Source organism: Anas platyrhynchos, chromosome 5, assembly GCF_047663525.1.
Source record: "Anas platyrhynchos isolate ZD024472 breed Pekin duck chromosome 5, IASCAAS_PekinDuck_T2T, whole genome shotgun sequence".
Taxonomy (NCBI): Eukaryota; Metazoa; Chordata; class Aves; order Anseriformes; family Anatidae; genus Anas; species Anas platyrhynchos.
Genome location: NC_092591.1, coordinates 59941722 through 59958377, shown reverse-complemented (window position 1 = coordinate 59958377; position 16656 = coordinate 59941722). Strand labels below are relative to the sequence as shown.

The window sequence follows — 16656 nt, the reverse complement described above, 5'->3', positions numbered from 1 at the left end:
AACACCATTTTTTACAACCAGAAACAGTTACAGGAAGCCTGCAAAGAATCAGTTCCCATTGCTTCATAATGTTGAGCTACAGAAGAGAAGGTAGGAACAACAAGACACCATAGAATCGAGAACAGAGAAAAACAAGTGAAATTACCAGATTTCAGTTAGAGTCCATCAGGCAGATGGACAAAGTTTTCTTTACTGAACACTCATTTTGCAAGTTCTTGTTCAAGGGGCTTAGGTGCTAATATTAATTCACAGGTTTTGATTTAGCTAATTTCTAGTATTTTACCTGTTTTCCCAAAACCCAGCATCCCACCGCATCAAATGGAGCTACCTCTCACATTAAGAAGTGTAGGGGCTCCAGTTTCAGATGTGTGACTGTCATCTGACATTCTAAATGGTTACTAAGCCGTTACTGGCACTAAACGGCTGTTCATACCCTTCCCTTTATTGCATCATCTACTGATGAAACAGTCAACACAGCATCAAATGGAATCATCCAATGCAGGTTGTATTAACCCTTTCCATTTGTTTTTATAGGGATAACAGTGCCAAAATAATACAGGAGAGAACAGTACTTCACTACAAGGCAGGGCTTAATGGGTATTTTTGAAGAGCTAAGCATTAAAGGCATGCGTAGATCATAGGAAGCACCATTGTTGGTGAAGAGGGGAAGGAAGCAGGAGCAAGCTTATTAAGTCAGTCTTGTGAGATACGAGCAAAAGAGGATGATGCAGGTACACGGTATAAACCACTTTCCAAAAATTGGACTTAAGAGCACTCAGTATACCTTTTTATAAGGCTTTTTTCCTTCTCCCTTCACTGACTCAGAAACCCTACTAATAGCTGTGGATCCCAACCACCAATGAAAAATTGTCATTTGCAAGAAAAAAAGCCAAGGAATACCCCACTCTATCAATAATAAAGATGCCGTTGAATACACAGCTTCCTCTCTGTGAAAATAACAGCAGAAGAATGAACTGCATATGAAAAGTGTCAGCTGCATCCTTTAGTGCACTAGAGGAACATGACTGTGAAAAGAGTGATCTCAGTTCCAGGACAGATCATCTCCCCAAGTACTTGAGTACCACAGTCATACACATGAGGAGATGAATTAAACTCTAGTGCCAAAGAGATTATTTAGTACCTTTTACATCCTCACAGAGAACTTTTCAAATGGAACATAAGAAAAAGTCAGGAGGTCCTGCATTACACTCTGAGGAAGCCATCTGATCTTTCTGAAGCCATTCTCTTGCATAGCTGGAAGAGGAATTGCACACTCTGTATTACCTTCATAGCAAAGCTGTAAATTGCTCCAAGCTTTCTGTGAGGTACAACATGCAAGCAATACACACACACACCAAAAAAAATTACAATAGCACTAGCACAGTGCAAAGACAGAATTTGACTTATTTTTCAAAATATCTTTCTAAGTTAAGAATCATCATATCTGAAAAAAAATATTTCTACACTGCTACAGCCTCTCAACAAAAAGATACAGTTGTGTATTTGGCCAGGATGAATAAGGTTTGATATAAGGCAAAGCATGTAAACAGGAAAAAAAAGGTCACCTTGAAGATGAACACAAGATCCTTTCTGCATTCTCCCATATAGCAATTAATCACAAACCCTCCTATTAGCTGAAGCAAATGGGAAAAAAATCCCAGTTGTTGCCCCAAAACATAGCATCATAAGGAGGCTAGAAGATGGCAGAGCTTTCCTCGTGCCTCGTCTCTGCTCCCTACGTGCACTACACTACAAAAAAAAACAAACTGACCTGTCACATCCTTCCCAGAGTAAAAAGATAGCTGACATTAGCTCCCTTTGAATTATAAATACCCTTCTTCTCCAATCCTCAATTTTTATATATATTTGTTTTCAGACACACACACATCGACGAATATGCATGCACATGTGCATTAAAATTTATACACAACACCCTTGTCTTGATAGAAAGTCAGCAGTTTGCCCCACCAGATTGTGCCCTACAGCATCCTACAGAGTTGGCAAAATTCACATAGCAAGAAACAGTCACCAATTCTGTTCTCCCATATAAACAAGGCAAAATTCAGCACATATTTACATGCAGTACATGAAATACACTTTGGCATCTGTTTTCTTCAAACCCAAAGTAAGCGCAGCACCATATAAAGCAAGGATAGGCATTAGTAAAAGCAATTATTCCTACAAGATTATCATTAAAAGCAGCATTTGCTGTTGGAGAGTGTCCAGAGGAGGGCTACGAAGATGGTGAAAGGCGTGGAGGGGAAGACGTACGAGGAACGGCTGAGGGCACTGGGCCTGTTCAGCCTAGAGAAGAGGAGGCTGAGGGGAGACCTCATCGCGGTCTACAACTTCCTCGTAAGGGGGTGTCGAGAGGCAGGAGACCTTTTCTCCATTAACACCAGTGACAGGACCCGCGGGAACAGGGTTAAGCTGAGGCAGGGGAAATTTAGGCTTGACATCAGGAGGGGGTTCTTCACAGAGAGGGTGGTTGCACACTGGAACAGGCTCCCCAGGGAAGTGGTCACTGCACCGAGCCTGTCTGAATTTAAGAAGAGATTGGACTGTGCACTTAATCACATGGTCTGAACTTTTGGGTAGACCTGTGCGGTGTCAAGAGTTGGACCTGATGATCCTTAAGGGTCCCTTCCAACTCAGGATATTCTATGATTCTTTATCACTAACTACTAAAACAGAGGTCCATCCTTGACTAAAACCACTAAGAGATTTTAACAGGCAGAAGAAAAAAAATATATTTTTTAGTAGGTATAGTAGCAATATTCATTATTATGTTTTTGCCCTTTTAAAAACAAACAAACAAAAAAAAAAAACAAGCACAGATTCCAGAACAACGGCACCCAATAAACCCAGACAACTTCGGCAAGATCTCTGAACTATTGACTATTCTGAATGTCATTTCCCAGCCATAATCCCTTTTGGCAGATCACTCCATAGTAGCTAAAAAGAGTCCCCATAATACAGATGACTTATCGGTATCACAGATCACCCACAACAAAATCAGGATTCGCATTCCTAGGAAGGGAACTGCTGAAAATTTCCAGGCTAGGAAAGTGTGCTTTCCAGTATGAGGGCTGCAGAGCCTTGATTCAAAAGAAAACAGGAAAGGACCTCTAGTGGGCTGAAATTGAACTGCCTGGGAGCCAGAGAGCAGCACCCTTACACTTGGCCTCGCTGCAGGTACACCGCAGCTACTGCGTCACTTAGCAGGAAGGCCTGAGTGGCACTTAGTGACTGGCACCAGAGAAATACCAAACAAGTGCAATCACAGCAGGAAGCCTCCTTCTTGGGTCTAATTAGAAATATGCCTTGTCTGCTCTCAGTCTTTGGAGGGATGCGCTTCCATTTGCATCAGAAAAACAGGAGAGAGGTTCTGTTTTATCATGTAGGTCACTAGCACGTCAGACCACTTCAAAGTGGTTTTATGTGGACTAAATTTTGGTCTGTTCTCCCACATGCCTGGTGACAGGATGAGGGGGAACTGGCTTAAGTTGTGCCAGGGGAGTTTTAGACTGGATCTTAGGAAGAACTTCTTTACCAAAAGGGTTGTTAGACATTGGAACAGGCTGCCCAGCGAAGTGGTGGAGTCACCATCCCTGGAAGTCTTTAAAAGACATTTAGATGTAGAGCTTAGGGATATGGTTTAGTGGGGACTGTTAGCGTTAGGTCAGAGGTTGGACTCGATGATCTTGAGGTCTCTTCCAACCTAGAAATTCTGTGATTCTGTGAAATACGTGATGTCAGGGAGGTTCAAGCAAGCACAGACTCACATGCATTTTCTGAATAAGGATTCAGAATATTATTCAGCCTATGTCAAGGCATCTGATTGTGTTTTGTTCTTCAAGACTTGTTAGCTGCAGGCAGTTTTCTGCAGGCAGCAAATGTATAACTAATTACATCCTTAAGGTAACTCCTTCTGAGTGAAAGAGCTTGGAATTCTCTATGTGAGCTCAAACACATCACAATTTTGTGTGTTGTCATATGAAAAATAGACTAATGAATGTATTCAGAATACGTAGGTAATAAAGCAGGCCAGATTAAGAAGGCTTATAAATATGTTATCTGAGTCAAAAGAAAATATCTTGTTTTGAAACAAGTTGATGATTCAAGTTATAAATTTTCTCTTGCTAAATTTAGGTTTGCCTTCAACTCAGATCAGTTCCATCTTTTCCCAAAGTAGCCCAATTTACATCTTCAGTGTTACAGGCACAACTTAGCTCTCTTTTGAATAATCTAAGCAATATCTTCTCCTTCAGCAGCTACACTCAAAGGTTTTGAATCAATTGGAGAATGACCACAAATTAAAGATGACATTGTTAAGCATACATGCAAAGAACTGTGTCTTCTGCAAAATAGCATCCCCTGTTTTACAACAGTGCTCCTTGTACCATTAAGCAATGTGCTGGAAAGAATGCAAACCATTTTACAGAGCGGGCACCTGAAAAGAAAGGTACTTAGAGCACGAGGCCAGAAGAATGCATCTGGTCTGCCCTTCACATAAAAAGCAACAACTGTACTGCCCTGCCGTAATGGAAATGCGTGCCTTCAAGGTTAGTTGATAGAAGTATTCATGTAGAAAATAATGAATAAACCAAAGACACCAGAAAGTTCACGTTATCATCAAGAACCTGATCAAGAAGCAGAGTCTTTTAGCCTTAATTTTTTGGACCAACCATTATTAACTAGGAACATCACTAGCAGCAGAATAATTCAACTTACTTTGAAGGAGTACTAGCGGTGCTGTAAAGGTCTAATTGTGCATCCCCTCTGCAAGAATCAGTAAAAAGTAGCAGCTGTCTTTAAAATAACCGATAAAATCTTTCAAGTAAGATTGTGTACAACAGAAATAGTCCAAGAGAGACCTCTATGATTAAGAAGAATAAAGAACTGGATCTGAAGAGAAACGGCTAAGGGTGAGGATGAACAAGACAACACACTATGAAAATACTCCTTAACTTTATTCAGTCAAGTGATTCCTATCTCAGGAATTAAGTTTTTGAAACTTACCTGCTTTTATGATAGAAATAACAGCAAATGAAGAGAGAGTTGACCAAACTCTCGAGAGAAATGACTGGAAATGGGACATCCAGCACAGCTGCTGAACGAGGCAGAATATAACATATGAAAAGAGATATAGGCATTAAAGTGATTTCAGGTGTAGTTAAAGTCACTTGTAAAGACCTAGTGGGAAAGAAATGAAAAAAAAAAAATGTTTTGTATTTATTTTTGGGTTACAATGAAAAATGTTGCCAATAGCATGAAGGAAAATCAAAGCAAGTCTTTTAAAACAGGCTGGTTTACATAAGAGGGAAAGCTTAATATGAACAAAGAAAATATATTTATGCTGTATTCCTTCTTTTCTGAAGGAGTTGGTAATCTGCTTGGACTCACTTTAAAAGTGTCAAACCACAGCACCCAAGAAACTGCCTGCTATTCCTCCAGATGGTTGCTTTTAACATGACTGAACCACTCACTTTTCCATTAATTCCACACCAAAGATGCTCACCTGGCAGATGAAGATCAAAATACTATTTTGAAATGGCAGAATTTGTGAGCATCCAGGTTTTACACACCCAGTTTCTTCCTGTATCTTTCCAAAAAGAGTTCTAATTTACTGTCAAGCTAGCTGTAACTATGAATGCTCTATTACTATTACTCTGACCAAGATGAACGTTCTGGAAACAAAATCCATATAGAAGTAGAAATATTTGTCATGGTTTCTTGAAATGCCATTATTTTCAGCGAATAGCACAACAATAGACTTCAGATATAGCAACCAAAGTGTTGCTACTATGTTTCTACTGTTCACAGTGAATGGAAACATTCTACAGTATCCCCTCTTTTCATTTTCTCATCCAACAACCACTCCTCCTCTTCCTTTCCAGCAAGGAGAATGCTGAAAAATTCTGGGTTTGTTGGTGGGTTTTTTATTTGTTTATTTATTTTTCTTCCTGATAGGGCTTTGTAATCAAAAAAGTTTGGTAGCTTTTGGTTTATTCATCTTCAGCACCAGGAAACTGCAGCACCGTTTCCTCCTTTGCTAGGACGAAGTAAAATTAACGGGGGAAGAACTACATACAGGGAAAAGTTTTCACGTGGGCTGCATTTAGGCGGATAACTGCAATAAGTGATTTTTCAGAAAGTTAAGTGCTTAGCTCACAATATGCCTAGCAGTTCAGCAAAATCCCATGAGATTGATTGATTCTCAAAAGCTGCCAAAGGCCACTCAAAATCCTATTCCAAATGATTTAGGTTCAAGTCCATTGACTTTTGAAGATATTTGGAATTCTAAATACAGCAATTACTTATACCACTGCATCACTTTGCCAGTTCTCGTACAGCTGTAAAGTTAGCCTATTTTTACTTAAATTCCCTTTGAAGATTAACAAAAAAGTATCCCTGCTAGTCAGTCAACATACTCTCCTCCTCCTCTGGCTCCTTAAAATCACCTACTAAAATATTTACTTAATTTCTGTAATAAGTAAATAAATATTATAAAGTTTCTAAAACTTTGGAGAAGTCGTAATGAAGAGTTTACTTAACATCACTAAGGAATAGCAAAGCTAGGCAAGCCATATTGACAAGACCGTCTTTTTAAAAAGTAGGCTATCCTGTTTTTGTTTTTTACCATTTCTGTTACAGTGAGAGTGACACTAAGCACTTTTTTTCAAGAACCACATACCTTGAGATTCCTTTACTCCACCTGAAAAGTTTCCAAGCACTACATAGTATTGACTCCAGCTCTGAAGTTTTCAGTATAACATCCTCAAAAAATCAGAGTTTAAACACAGCTCTTCAATAGCTAAGAGGGCATCCAGAGTAATGTAGTTTTCTACATGACATTTCTCTCATGTATTTGGATATCATACAATGAATGCCATGAAACACAATGCTTAACCCATTTGTTTTTCCAGTCATGTATCCCGTTGAGTGGATACTGTAATTAAAGCAGACACTTTTCTCACAGAGCAAGGACATCAGTGGGTGGCTGTTCTAGTATTTACAGCACCAGTTTCATACAATACTTAAACACATGGTGACCGCTGAGCATGTAAGAACTCCATTTTAATAAAACTATCCATGCTGAGTCTAAGCTCTCCTTGAACCAGTATCCATAATTACAGAACCCAGTAACTAATGACAACGCATCTGTGGCCCTTCTGCGGTTTTCTTTCCTGTCTGGTTGTATCCTGACAGGCCAACAGGCTCTGAAAAGAACCTCCAACAAGGTTCTAAGAAAAATGTTTCAATCAGCTCTTTATTTCCTCACCTGGCAGTCTACAAAGGAAAAGCAGAAATGGATGCATGCTACCCCTCTGCTAACAGAACTTTGGCTGTTCTTTGTTTTTGATAAAATAATTTCATCCTCTTGTTAGTCTTAATTACCATATCACACAGTGTAGAACAGCTAATTGCACTCACTGTCCACACGAAGACAACAAATACCTTTCAGATGCCTTATCTATCTACTTTCCTCTCCTGACTGTGCATTTCATAACAGAGCAGCAATACAAATGCATTCAACTGACCTTCATCAGATCAACCATCATTTTACACATCAACGTCATTACTGCAAAACCTTCCTCTCATCTTCTCCTAGGAGAGAATCTAATCTGACAGCCTTCTGCACGTGGTCATCTTTTATGCTGCCTGCACTGGAAAGGTCCCCAGGAAGGTACAGCTGTACAGATTGAACAAAATGTTTCATTTCATCTCCAGGGGATTCTCTTCAAACGAATGAGGCCTCTTTTCACTTTTCTAAACATTTTCTGGGTTTGACCACCAAGGCAAGACACTCAAACCAGGTTAGTTTATTTGACTCTTTTCTGAGCACATTATTTTATCTGTCCTTAACCACTTCACTAAAGAGCAGCACTAGAAGCCAAGCTCAGCCTTGAAATACAGGAAGATCAGCACAGCTGTGCAAAGCCATATCATTTATTTCATCTAATGCAATGGGTCTTCTCAAAGTGGATGGCAGAAGCAGAGAAAGACAGGCTCTGCCTGGTGTTTTAGATCCTCAGCTAATACTCAAGTAACCTGGGAACAGTTCATACCTGTAACCCCCTATGCCTTTCAAAGAGACACTTGCTTGGGATTATCTTCCCCCACTCCCTAATTCTCATGCCCACACCTTCCTGCCCCAGTCACATACCTTGGAAGCTGCAGCCACATTTTCCTACTTCTCTCTTTTCCAAAGCAAGTTTTCCACCAAACTCTCTTCTCCCCCAAGATGCCATAACTCACCCAGCAGCATGATCTTTAGAAGCTTACCTAGATTCTGGAAAAACAGTAACCTGATGATGCAGAGAGGCTGCATCCCTCTAGCATGCACGTGCAGGTGCTTCTGCATTTTTGAATTTAGTTGACCCTCTTCATATATAAGCAGAATACCTCAGGGAGAGAAGCCAAAGGATGTCTGTGACCACCACTGCCCAGGTGAAAATGTAGAACTAAACAATCAGATTAATAAGATCACAGTTTGCAAGTAATTAGGAATTTACTGTTCTAGCGCCACACCTGGCTGCTTTTTACATGTCCTACCTGTTTGTGCCACCAAGTGGGTCCAACCACTCCAAACTGCTCCAATCTTTTCATGTGAGAAAAACTGAGTCTCTATCTTCTTGGGCTCAACAAGGAAAATCTCTTCACTCACTAGCTGCCCATGTTTGTTTCTACCCCAGACGTAGAGGTGTCCTTCATCTACAACAGACAAAGAAGTAAAACGTGTTGAAAGTGACATACATAGACAACACCACATACGTGCTCTGCCTCAACTCAGCGATTTTGAGGAAAGGACTATGCCTTAACCACTTACACACAATTAATAATTAGAATATCAGTAACTGTAGATCACAGCAAATAATGTAACTACCCTCCAGTACCTGGAAAGCTCTGACAGTCTCCTTAGAGGAGCTGCAGGCTCCCAGCTCTTCTTGTAGCTCTCCGGCTGCCTTCAGCTTCAGCAAATTCACTAACTCCCCCAAAGCAGGGACAGTCTAATGCTCCTTGCCCCACCTTGCTCAGTCATTTCCTAAGGGAACATGGCACTGCTAAGAAAATATAATCAAAGCAGATACTACCCAAAGCAAAATCAAAATATCATGACTCAAGGCACTGCTACACAACTCCTGAGACTTCTGTAAGCAATCACTTTTCTTCCCCATCCTCTTTGCAGAAGCATTTGTGCAAGTACCACTCCAGGATTCCACCCACAGGGATAATTATATTTACAGAAACATCCACACTGCTTTGTGTGGTTCCCCAATCTAAGTTGGAGTAACTCACAGCCTAACAGCCAATTGACAGTAACAAGAGAATTGTTCAGGTAAGTCCTTCTGCAGATATCACATATCATTAGTTCAATCTTTTCAGCACAAGATCATTCAGCCCAGGTTCTAGACCTCTGTGTTATAAAACAAACCATAAGCAGCACATAAACTATGAGCTGTATCAGACCTCCTGAAGGTAGGCCCTTGTCCCCCTGCACGAGCAGAAGAGATACCTTACACACCTGGGGACAGGCCCAGCAAGACCACAAACCATAACTGGCAGCATAAAGTTGTTCAGTGCACAAACCCACAACACTCAAGGCTTCTAGAAGTCTCTCACTAAAATTAATAAATTCCCTTTCAAGGTGAAACAAACACACCTTTTAGAAAGAAAAAGGACATGACAGAAGCAGCTTGTTTCAACAAAGAAAAACACTATGGCCATCCACAAGGCATTTTCCCCAACTAAAATACACTGTCTCCTTGCCTGTTCCTCTGCAGAAGGTGCATTTAATTGATCCTAAGAGGTGTCACATGCTCAAACCTCATCTCATTTCTTGAGTAGCATTTTAAGTTTTGTTAAAACCTCAGACTTGGCAACAACTTTTCTTTTTTTTTTTTTTTTTTAAATGAACTGCCATTCATGTTTATAACAACCCACTTCAACAGTTACATCAAAAACCTCCTGATTACTGGTGTTTAGTATCCCACCAGCAGGCGGCTCACAAAACAGAGCCAAAGAAAATTACGTCATTGAGCATGAAATTCCTAGAAAAAAAATCCCCAGAGTGATGCTCACTTGTTAAATACTACACTCCACACTAGCTTAAAAAGAACAGGCATCTTTAGAAGCTAATGCAGGATGAAGGGCAGCATACCAACACATTATTAAAAGTTCTGGCACCTACTTTGTTATATTTGGTACCCCTGTTGCCAAATAGACTGCTCTCAAATAAAAAGCAAAAGCATGAAAGAATGATCTGTTCGCTCTCTAAACATACAGAGTGTGCTAATTAGCTAAAGCAGATTCTATTTGTCCTGACAGTTCTTCACTAATTGCACACAGACTTCGAATCTCAGAATTCAGTGCAATTGACATCTAACATCTCCCCATACAACTAAATCTCTCTGCATAAGCAAATACTCCAGATCTTCATTTAATGACGGCAGAGGTACCAGATGGCTGCATATTTGCTAAGAACTTCTCCTTATGAAGTTTGGTATAGAGTTGTCTTCAATGTATTTTCCACACTTCAGAATTGCAAGATTACAGATGAAAAGATATCCGTTCCTCCTTCTCCCAGTATGCCAGAAAAAGATTCTTTATTAGACTTTCACTACCAGATATTTAACATCCAGCACAGAAGCACTTGCCTAGAGATCAAAGAACAAATGGCACAAGTTATGCAAGTGCCTATGTGATCAAAGCAATTTCCTGCAGCTTTTAATAAGCCTCGTGCTCTTACACTGCCTCACACAGACAAACACACTGCCATAGTAGAACTGCCTCAGATCTCACATTCCCACACAGCACAGCCATCATTTCAGGCGGCAGAAGCAGGATAGCCACAGCAGCCTTTCCTGCCACCTAACATGCCCTTTCACACAAAGGGTTGCACTCAGGCCATCACCCACCCACCCAGTTACCTGATGCAATGTCACACTGCAGCTGCAGAAGTTTCCCAAATCCTTTCAGAGTTTCTCACCACTTAAAGCCCAGACCCTTACTTATAAGGGCTAAGTTTTACCTGACCCTTTGAAGGCAACACACAGATCTCAGAACTCAACAAATGAATCCAGGTCTTAAAAACCATAGAGTTCTCACAATCCAAAACCACTACAAAACAGCTAACCAGCACTACGCTAGATCAAATTTCACCAGCCCAGCCAAAATTGACAGAACTATCCAAAGCACAAAGCCCTTTTATAAGTTGAGATGAAGACTCGCACTTCTGTATCTAAGTCCTACCTGTAAGTGACACGGAATGATAGGAGCTTGCAGTAACTCTCTTCACTTTTACATCTTCCAGGCCTAGAGAAAAATCAGTCTTATAAAATTGGTCGAGCAGATATCACTTCATGCATAGATACAAAATACAGAGCTGTATCAAGTATAAGTAATACCATGATAACGAATTTTATAACAAAAGCTTCTGCTTTTCGGTCACAGATACTGCAAGACTCAGTATCATTTTTCCCCATAGATTATGAATTTGTATGCCCACTCTGTTTTAGATAGTCTACTAACTACATGCTTATAATACCAAGTGGCTTTATAACAAAAGGATTTTACATATTATTCAAAACTGTAAAGGTGTAAGAGCAGAAATACAAAGAAATTACATTCCTGGATTACCTGTCACTTCACAGGGTTCCTTTGCAGACAGGAACAGGGGGAGCGTTTTTCCTTGGTTAGCACGCTTTGCCCGAGATGCCATGCCAGTGCCCCACTGTAACACCAAGCCACTCTCTTCCCAGAGTAAACACAGAAAAGATTAAGACACAATAACCACTAACAAAATAACTTAACTCGTTAATTAAAAGGTACATCCACTTCATTTTCACTAGTTGGAATTATACTTTAAAAGCCTGTTGTGCCAAAATCAGATGGCACCAGAGTTATCCATATGCTTAGGATATAACCAAGCTACAAACAGTTCTAGCGTCATTGTACAGCTAACAAAAAAATGCTAATTAGATACTAAGCTGAGGCCTATATTAGGAAGTTATCGAGGACTCGGTAACAGGAGTCCCTTCTCTTTGTGCTAATGCGGTTGTGCATCCAGCACCGTGAAGGAGTAAAGGAGTAAAGCCACTAGTCTTCTGCTCAAGAACTGCCAAAGACTTGACCTAGCCCTAAATCAAAATGTCTTCTAAATGCAGAGCTCAGGACAGCTAAATTCCCAAATATTCATACAAGCACCAGGAATGCCACTCTTCTTCCAGGTGTCTCCTCCACACCTTCACTCAGACTCCACTATCTGGAATCCATACTGAAGTTCATGTAAAACTAAACTGAAATAAAAGAGTGTGTGCAGTTTGTTGTTGCAATGCAATCACGCCAATTGCAAGTTTTTGAGTTCTTATTATTCCATGAACAAACTCAAAGTCTCTAAGAAGAGCAAAAGAAATATTTAAAAATTACAGCCCTCCAAAGCATACACACAGGAGACAACAGAAGAAAGTCAGAGGAGCAGATTGTCAAAGGTGCGTGAGCAAACTCTTCTCTCCCCTCAGTAAAAGAGCAGATTCATTATTTTTTTCCAGGTGTCTATTTCAATTACATCATTCAAACAGCCACATATCAGGTGCAGTATCATTTTGAAACATTTTATATAAAATTAATTCTTTTGCATATTATAATTTGAAGAATTCAATATACTATGATATTTTGATTGACCAGAAAGATTTTTTCCAGGAAAAGTCTCCTTTTATACTTTTCTTCAGAACAGGAGAAAAGAATCGCATGAGTTTTCCACCCATCACAAAAACACCTTGTTCCCAAACTTTCAGTTCTTGGAGAACAACTTTTCACCAGAGATTTCCAGGAAGATGCTTCTAGCACATTTACTGTCCACACATTATAGCTTTCTTTGTTTGTTACTGAAGTGACAATACAATGATACATTATATGTATCAGTGATATGTACAATGTACATTGATACAACGATACAAAATACATTTACCTGTAGCAGCAAGGGCATGTCTCAGTCCTGCAGCAATATCCACCACTTTCTCTTTGAGGGACTGCTCAAATATAAAAAAAAATAGCAGTTTTCATACTTTTTGCTTATAGAAACAAAATACAACATACACATTAGTGGAACACTATGAAACTAGTTCTCACAACTCCAGCCTGCATGTCACAATGTACACCAATGTTTTGTACTACAAACGAAGTGCATTCTGGCCAACAAAAATTAGGAGAAACATCTTTAAATATATATATATATATATATATATATACACATATTATATATATATATATATCAAAGCAAATGATTGTGCTGCACTGCAGCAATAAATGAAAAGGCACAGTCAAAATCCTCATATATATAAAAAAAAAAAGGAATCCTGGCAATACAAATACATTTGTTTCTTAATTTTAACTTCACATTCCTCAACAATTACACTAAAATCTCCACAGCAAATACTAGTGACCTGCAATAAGTTCGACTATACTGCACGTGTGCATTAAACAAGTGAGTTATGTCTGCACAAAGCAAGTCAATTTCCCCAGTTCTGATTACCCTGAAAAATTATTTTTCTTCTTGTAGACCATACACTACATGGAACAGATGGCATCAAGTCCAAGAATTGAACAGGACACAAAACAAAAGAGAAAATGTTCTGGAGTAACGAATGGCTCCTGTGGTCAGGGAGGAGACAGATTTGAATTAGCACTGTCCACACCATCACTTTCAAGGCATCATACTGGAATGATGCTCCCAGGAAAAGTCAAGGATGTAGAGCATCAGGTGAGGTAACCCCTAGTCACTAGCAGACTACCAGTTGTCCTCCCTTCCTGCGTTAATCCCAGATCATCACAAAACTCAGAAACACAACAGAGTTTGGCATGAACCATGAGGCTGTTTCTTGTCTGAGCGTCCTTCATGCTCCGAGGTTATCACTTGCGTTACACGAGAGTTCATTTGGATGGAAAAGAGTTTCATTAGTGTTTCTCAAATAAGGAGCTACAGTGTAAATTAGGGATTAATTAGAACTCCTGTGAGAAATTTATTTACCCTGTTAGGCTTGCAGTCAACATCAAAAAGCCTTTCTGATATTACAGGAGTCTCAGTACCTACTAATTAAAAACATGTTGAAGCAAACAGTTTCAGGCTACATTGTGAGCTCCCTACTCACACTCAGCAGTACCACTCCTACAGTTAACACCATAAACTTCCACGAGTTACAGGAACAACATGAGCTACGCTGCCGGAGTCCAGCCTTTAGCGCTTACAGTTGGAGGTACTGGACAGCAGAGAAGTTGTTAGGTAGATTTCCATCCTATTTCCTTGGAAGCTGATACTGTTTGATAAACACGAATTGAAACAATGTAGTTTTTGGTTCCTTTACATGCAGAAGTATAAATAATCTTAGTCTCAAAGTATATAACTAAAGTATATAGTCTCAGTTTGATTTTCCTGCAGCTACATACTTTCCCATACTGATACTATTTTGGGAATCACCAAGCTTGATTTCATCTAAAGGTTTTTAAGACCAGGAAATAATACTACAGTTCTCACTGTGGGAAATAAATTTGTAGTCATAAATGTACCTGAAGAATAGCACATACTTAAAAAAAAAAACAGAACTGCACAAGAAGCAAAGAGCAATTTACCAGAAGAATTGACATCACTAATCTTGTTGAACTCTATCACACAGTTTATTTTTTCAGGGTGGATTACTGCTAGGCTATTTTGTTTTACAAGGCATCATTCAAATAGTTAAGCACAAGCCTTGAACAAGGCATGCAAAGGTATGAGTAAACTCCAGGTAGCAAAACATATCTGGCCTCTTACAAACTTGAGGCAAAACTTCAGCTGAAGTCAAGTCAGATGGTTTCATTAGCTTTAATGTCACTTCACGTCACCTGAGCATCAGACTCACTCTGCAGATGTCATCCATATGCATTAATGAATTGTTCTAATCACAAGTGAAACAGACAGCTTTCCATAACAAGTGGGTAACTTCTTCAAACAAGGGAATCAGCCTTAGCTTCTCATTTCTGAATCAATGACTATCTTTGGTCCTTTACTTTGTAAATTCATTTCATCAGATAGACTCCTTCAAAAACAGTTGAAGGGCCGGGCTTAAAGCTGACTGAGGTGTCCAGGCCTTCAGTTGCTGTAAGCAACATAACACTCAGAGAAATAAAGCACAATTCCTTTTAAATCTTTACCTCAATCTTTTGTGGAGTCAAGCATGGACCTGAAATCTGAGGAATTCCTAATTGTCCAAAAGCATTAGACCCACATGACAGAACTACGCCAGTTCCTGTAAAATAAAGTGTTAAAGTCTGATCAGCCTATAAGTGAGCAAAAACAAAGCACCATAACATTCCATCAGGCAAAAGTATCACAGTGAAACAACTCAAAAAAGACCTAGCATCTCCTATTCCAAAGCCACTGAGGACACAGGCTTCTTATTTTACACGTCATGTTTAGTAAAGTAGATAACAAGGTGATACAAGAACCAGGGACTAACTTAGTTTGCAGGTAGCTTAGAATTTGTGAGTGCCATGCACTGCACAAGCAATAGCAATGTGGAACTTTCGGTGTGTTCTCTACATCACTATTTCTCCCCAGCTCCTACAGAGGCAGACTTACCTACTAATATGATTGTAAAATCCCAGCCACAGGCAACTTCTTTTACATGAAAGCCAGACAGGGCAGTGCACAAAGTGAAACGCAGTACATCTTCTGTGTGATTCAGTCCCAGCTGCCCTTCTTTGTTATGGCCACACACAAAGAGTTCTCCAGCACCTGGAATAACAAATAAAATCACGTCCACTTGACAGACTAAAAAGCAAAGTCTATATGCCATGAGATCCTGTGACAGGCAAGGACAACTGACTGTGTCATTTTAGGCACTGCATGCACACAAAAAGTCACACTCCTTCCCCCTCTCATCCTCAGTACAGGAAAATTGACAGCCTTGTATGAAAAGCTGTTGTATGAAACAGGTGAAGGAACAGTCCTCACAAATCCATTAAATAACCACGGAAAATAAACAAAACAGAGAAAATTCCCCAGAATATTGACAAGCATCAGAGGAACTTGTTTTGCAACTAAAAATTTGCAACTAAGCTCAGAAACAAAAGCCAAAGATAGGTGGCAGCACCAAATCAACAGGGAAGCACGTCTTTCTCTCAGGCTGTCGTACACTCCTTGCAAGTGCGATGTGTTTACCAGTGATAACTGCAGAATGTCCCCCTCCTCCAGTAATGCTCTTAATGTCTTCACATTTACAGGAAACATCTTTCAGTGACTGAGGTATCAGCACATCCTCTTTATGACCAACACCAAGTTGCCCATAGCTGTTTGCACCCTTCAAATACATACACAAAGAAAAAAAAAGTTCAAAAAAAATTAACAAAAAGAGATGCACTCAGCTCTGCTCCTATGAACAAACAAGGTCATCAGGAACATGTCACACGTTAACCTGCAGTATTTGCTCCTGAAAATCCCCCAAAAGGAGATCTTCAGCCCTGCAGCTGTTGCATAAGGGCCCCAAAATTACAGACCATGAATATCTTAGATCTGCTGCTATGAATGTTGCCACTGCAACCCTACTGTTGCAAGAAATATGCTGGAAAAAATCACAGTGAGACTAAATGTAAGCTAATAGAGAAACAGAAAGCCTT

The 16656-nt window shown here is 39.8% G+C and overlaps 1 protein-coding gene across 16 annotated transcripts in view; it reads right to left on the bottom strand.

The window, feature by feature from the left end:
• Positions 1-16656, bottom strand: part of SERGEF (secretion regulating guanine nucleotide exchange factor) — a 142357-nt gene that overhangs the window by 121592 nt on the left and 4109 nt on the right. For all 16 annotated transcript variants that reach the window (XR_011809847.1, XM_072039269.1, XM_072039271.1 and 13 more), the window contains 7 exons: positions 16202-16340; positions 15620-15775; positions 15193-15287; positions 12974-13034; positions 11644-11757; positions 11257-11319; positions 8560-8718 (listed from right to left, as the gene is read on the bottom strand). Coding sequence is in view for 15 of the 16 variants with exons in the window: in XM_072039269.1 (XP_071895370.1) it covers positions 8560-8718; positions 11257-11319; positions 11644-11757; positions 12974-13034; positions 15193-15287; positions 15620-15775; positions 16202-16340 (787 nt within the window). In the remaining variant the exon portion in view is untranslated. The remainder of the gene's footprint in view (positions 1-8559; positions 8719-11256; positions 11320-11643; positions 11758-12973; positions 13035-15192; positions 15288-15619; positions 15776-16201; positions 16341-16656) is intronic.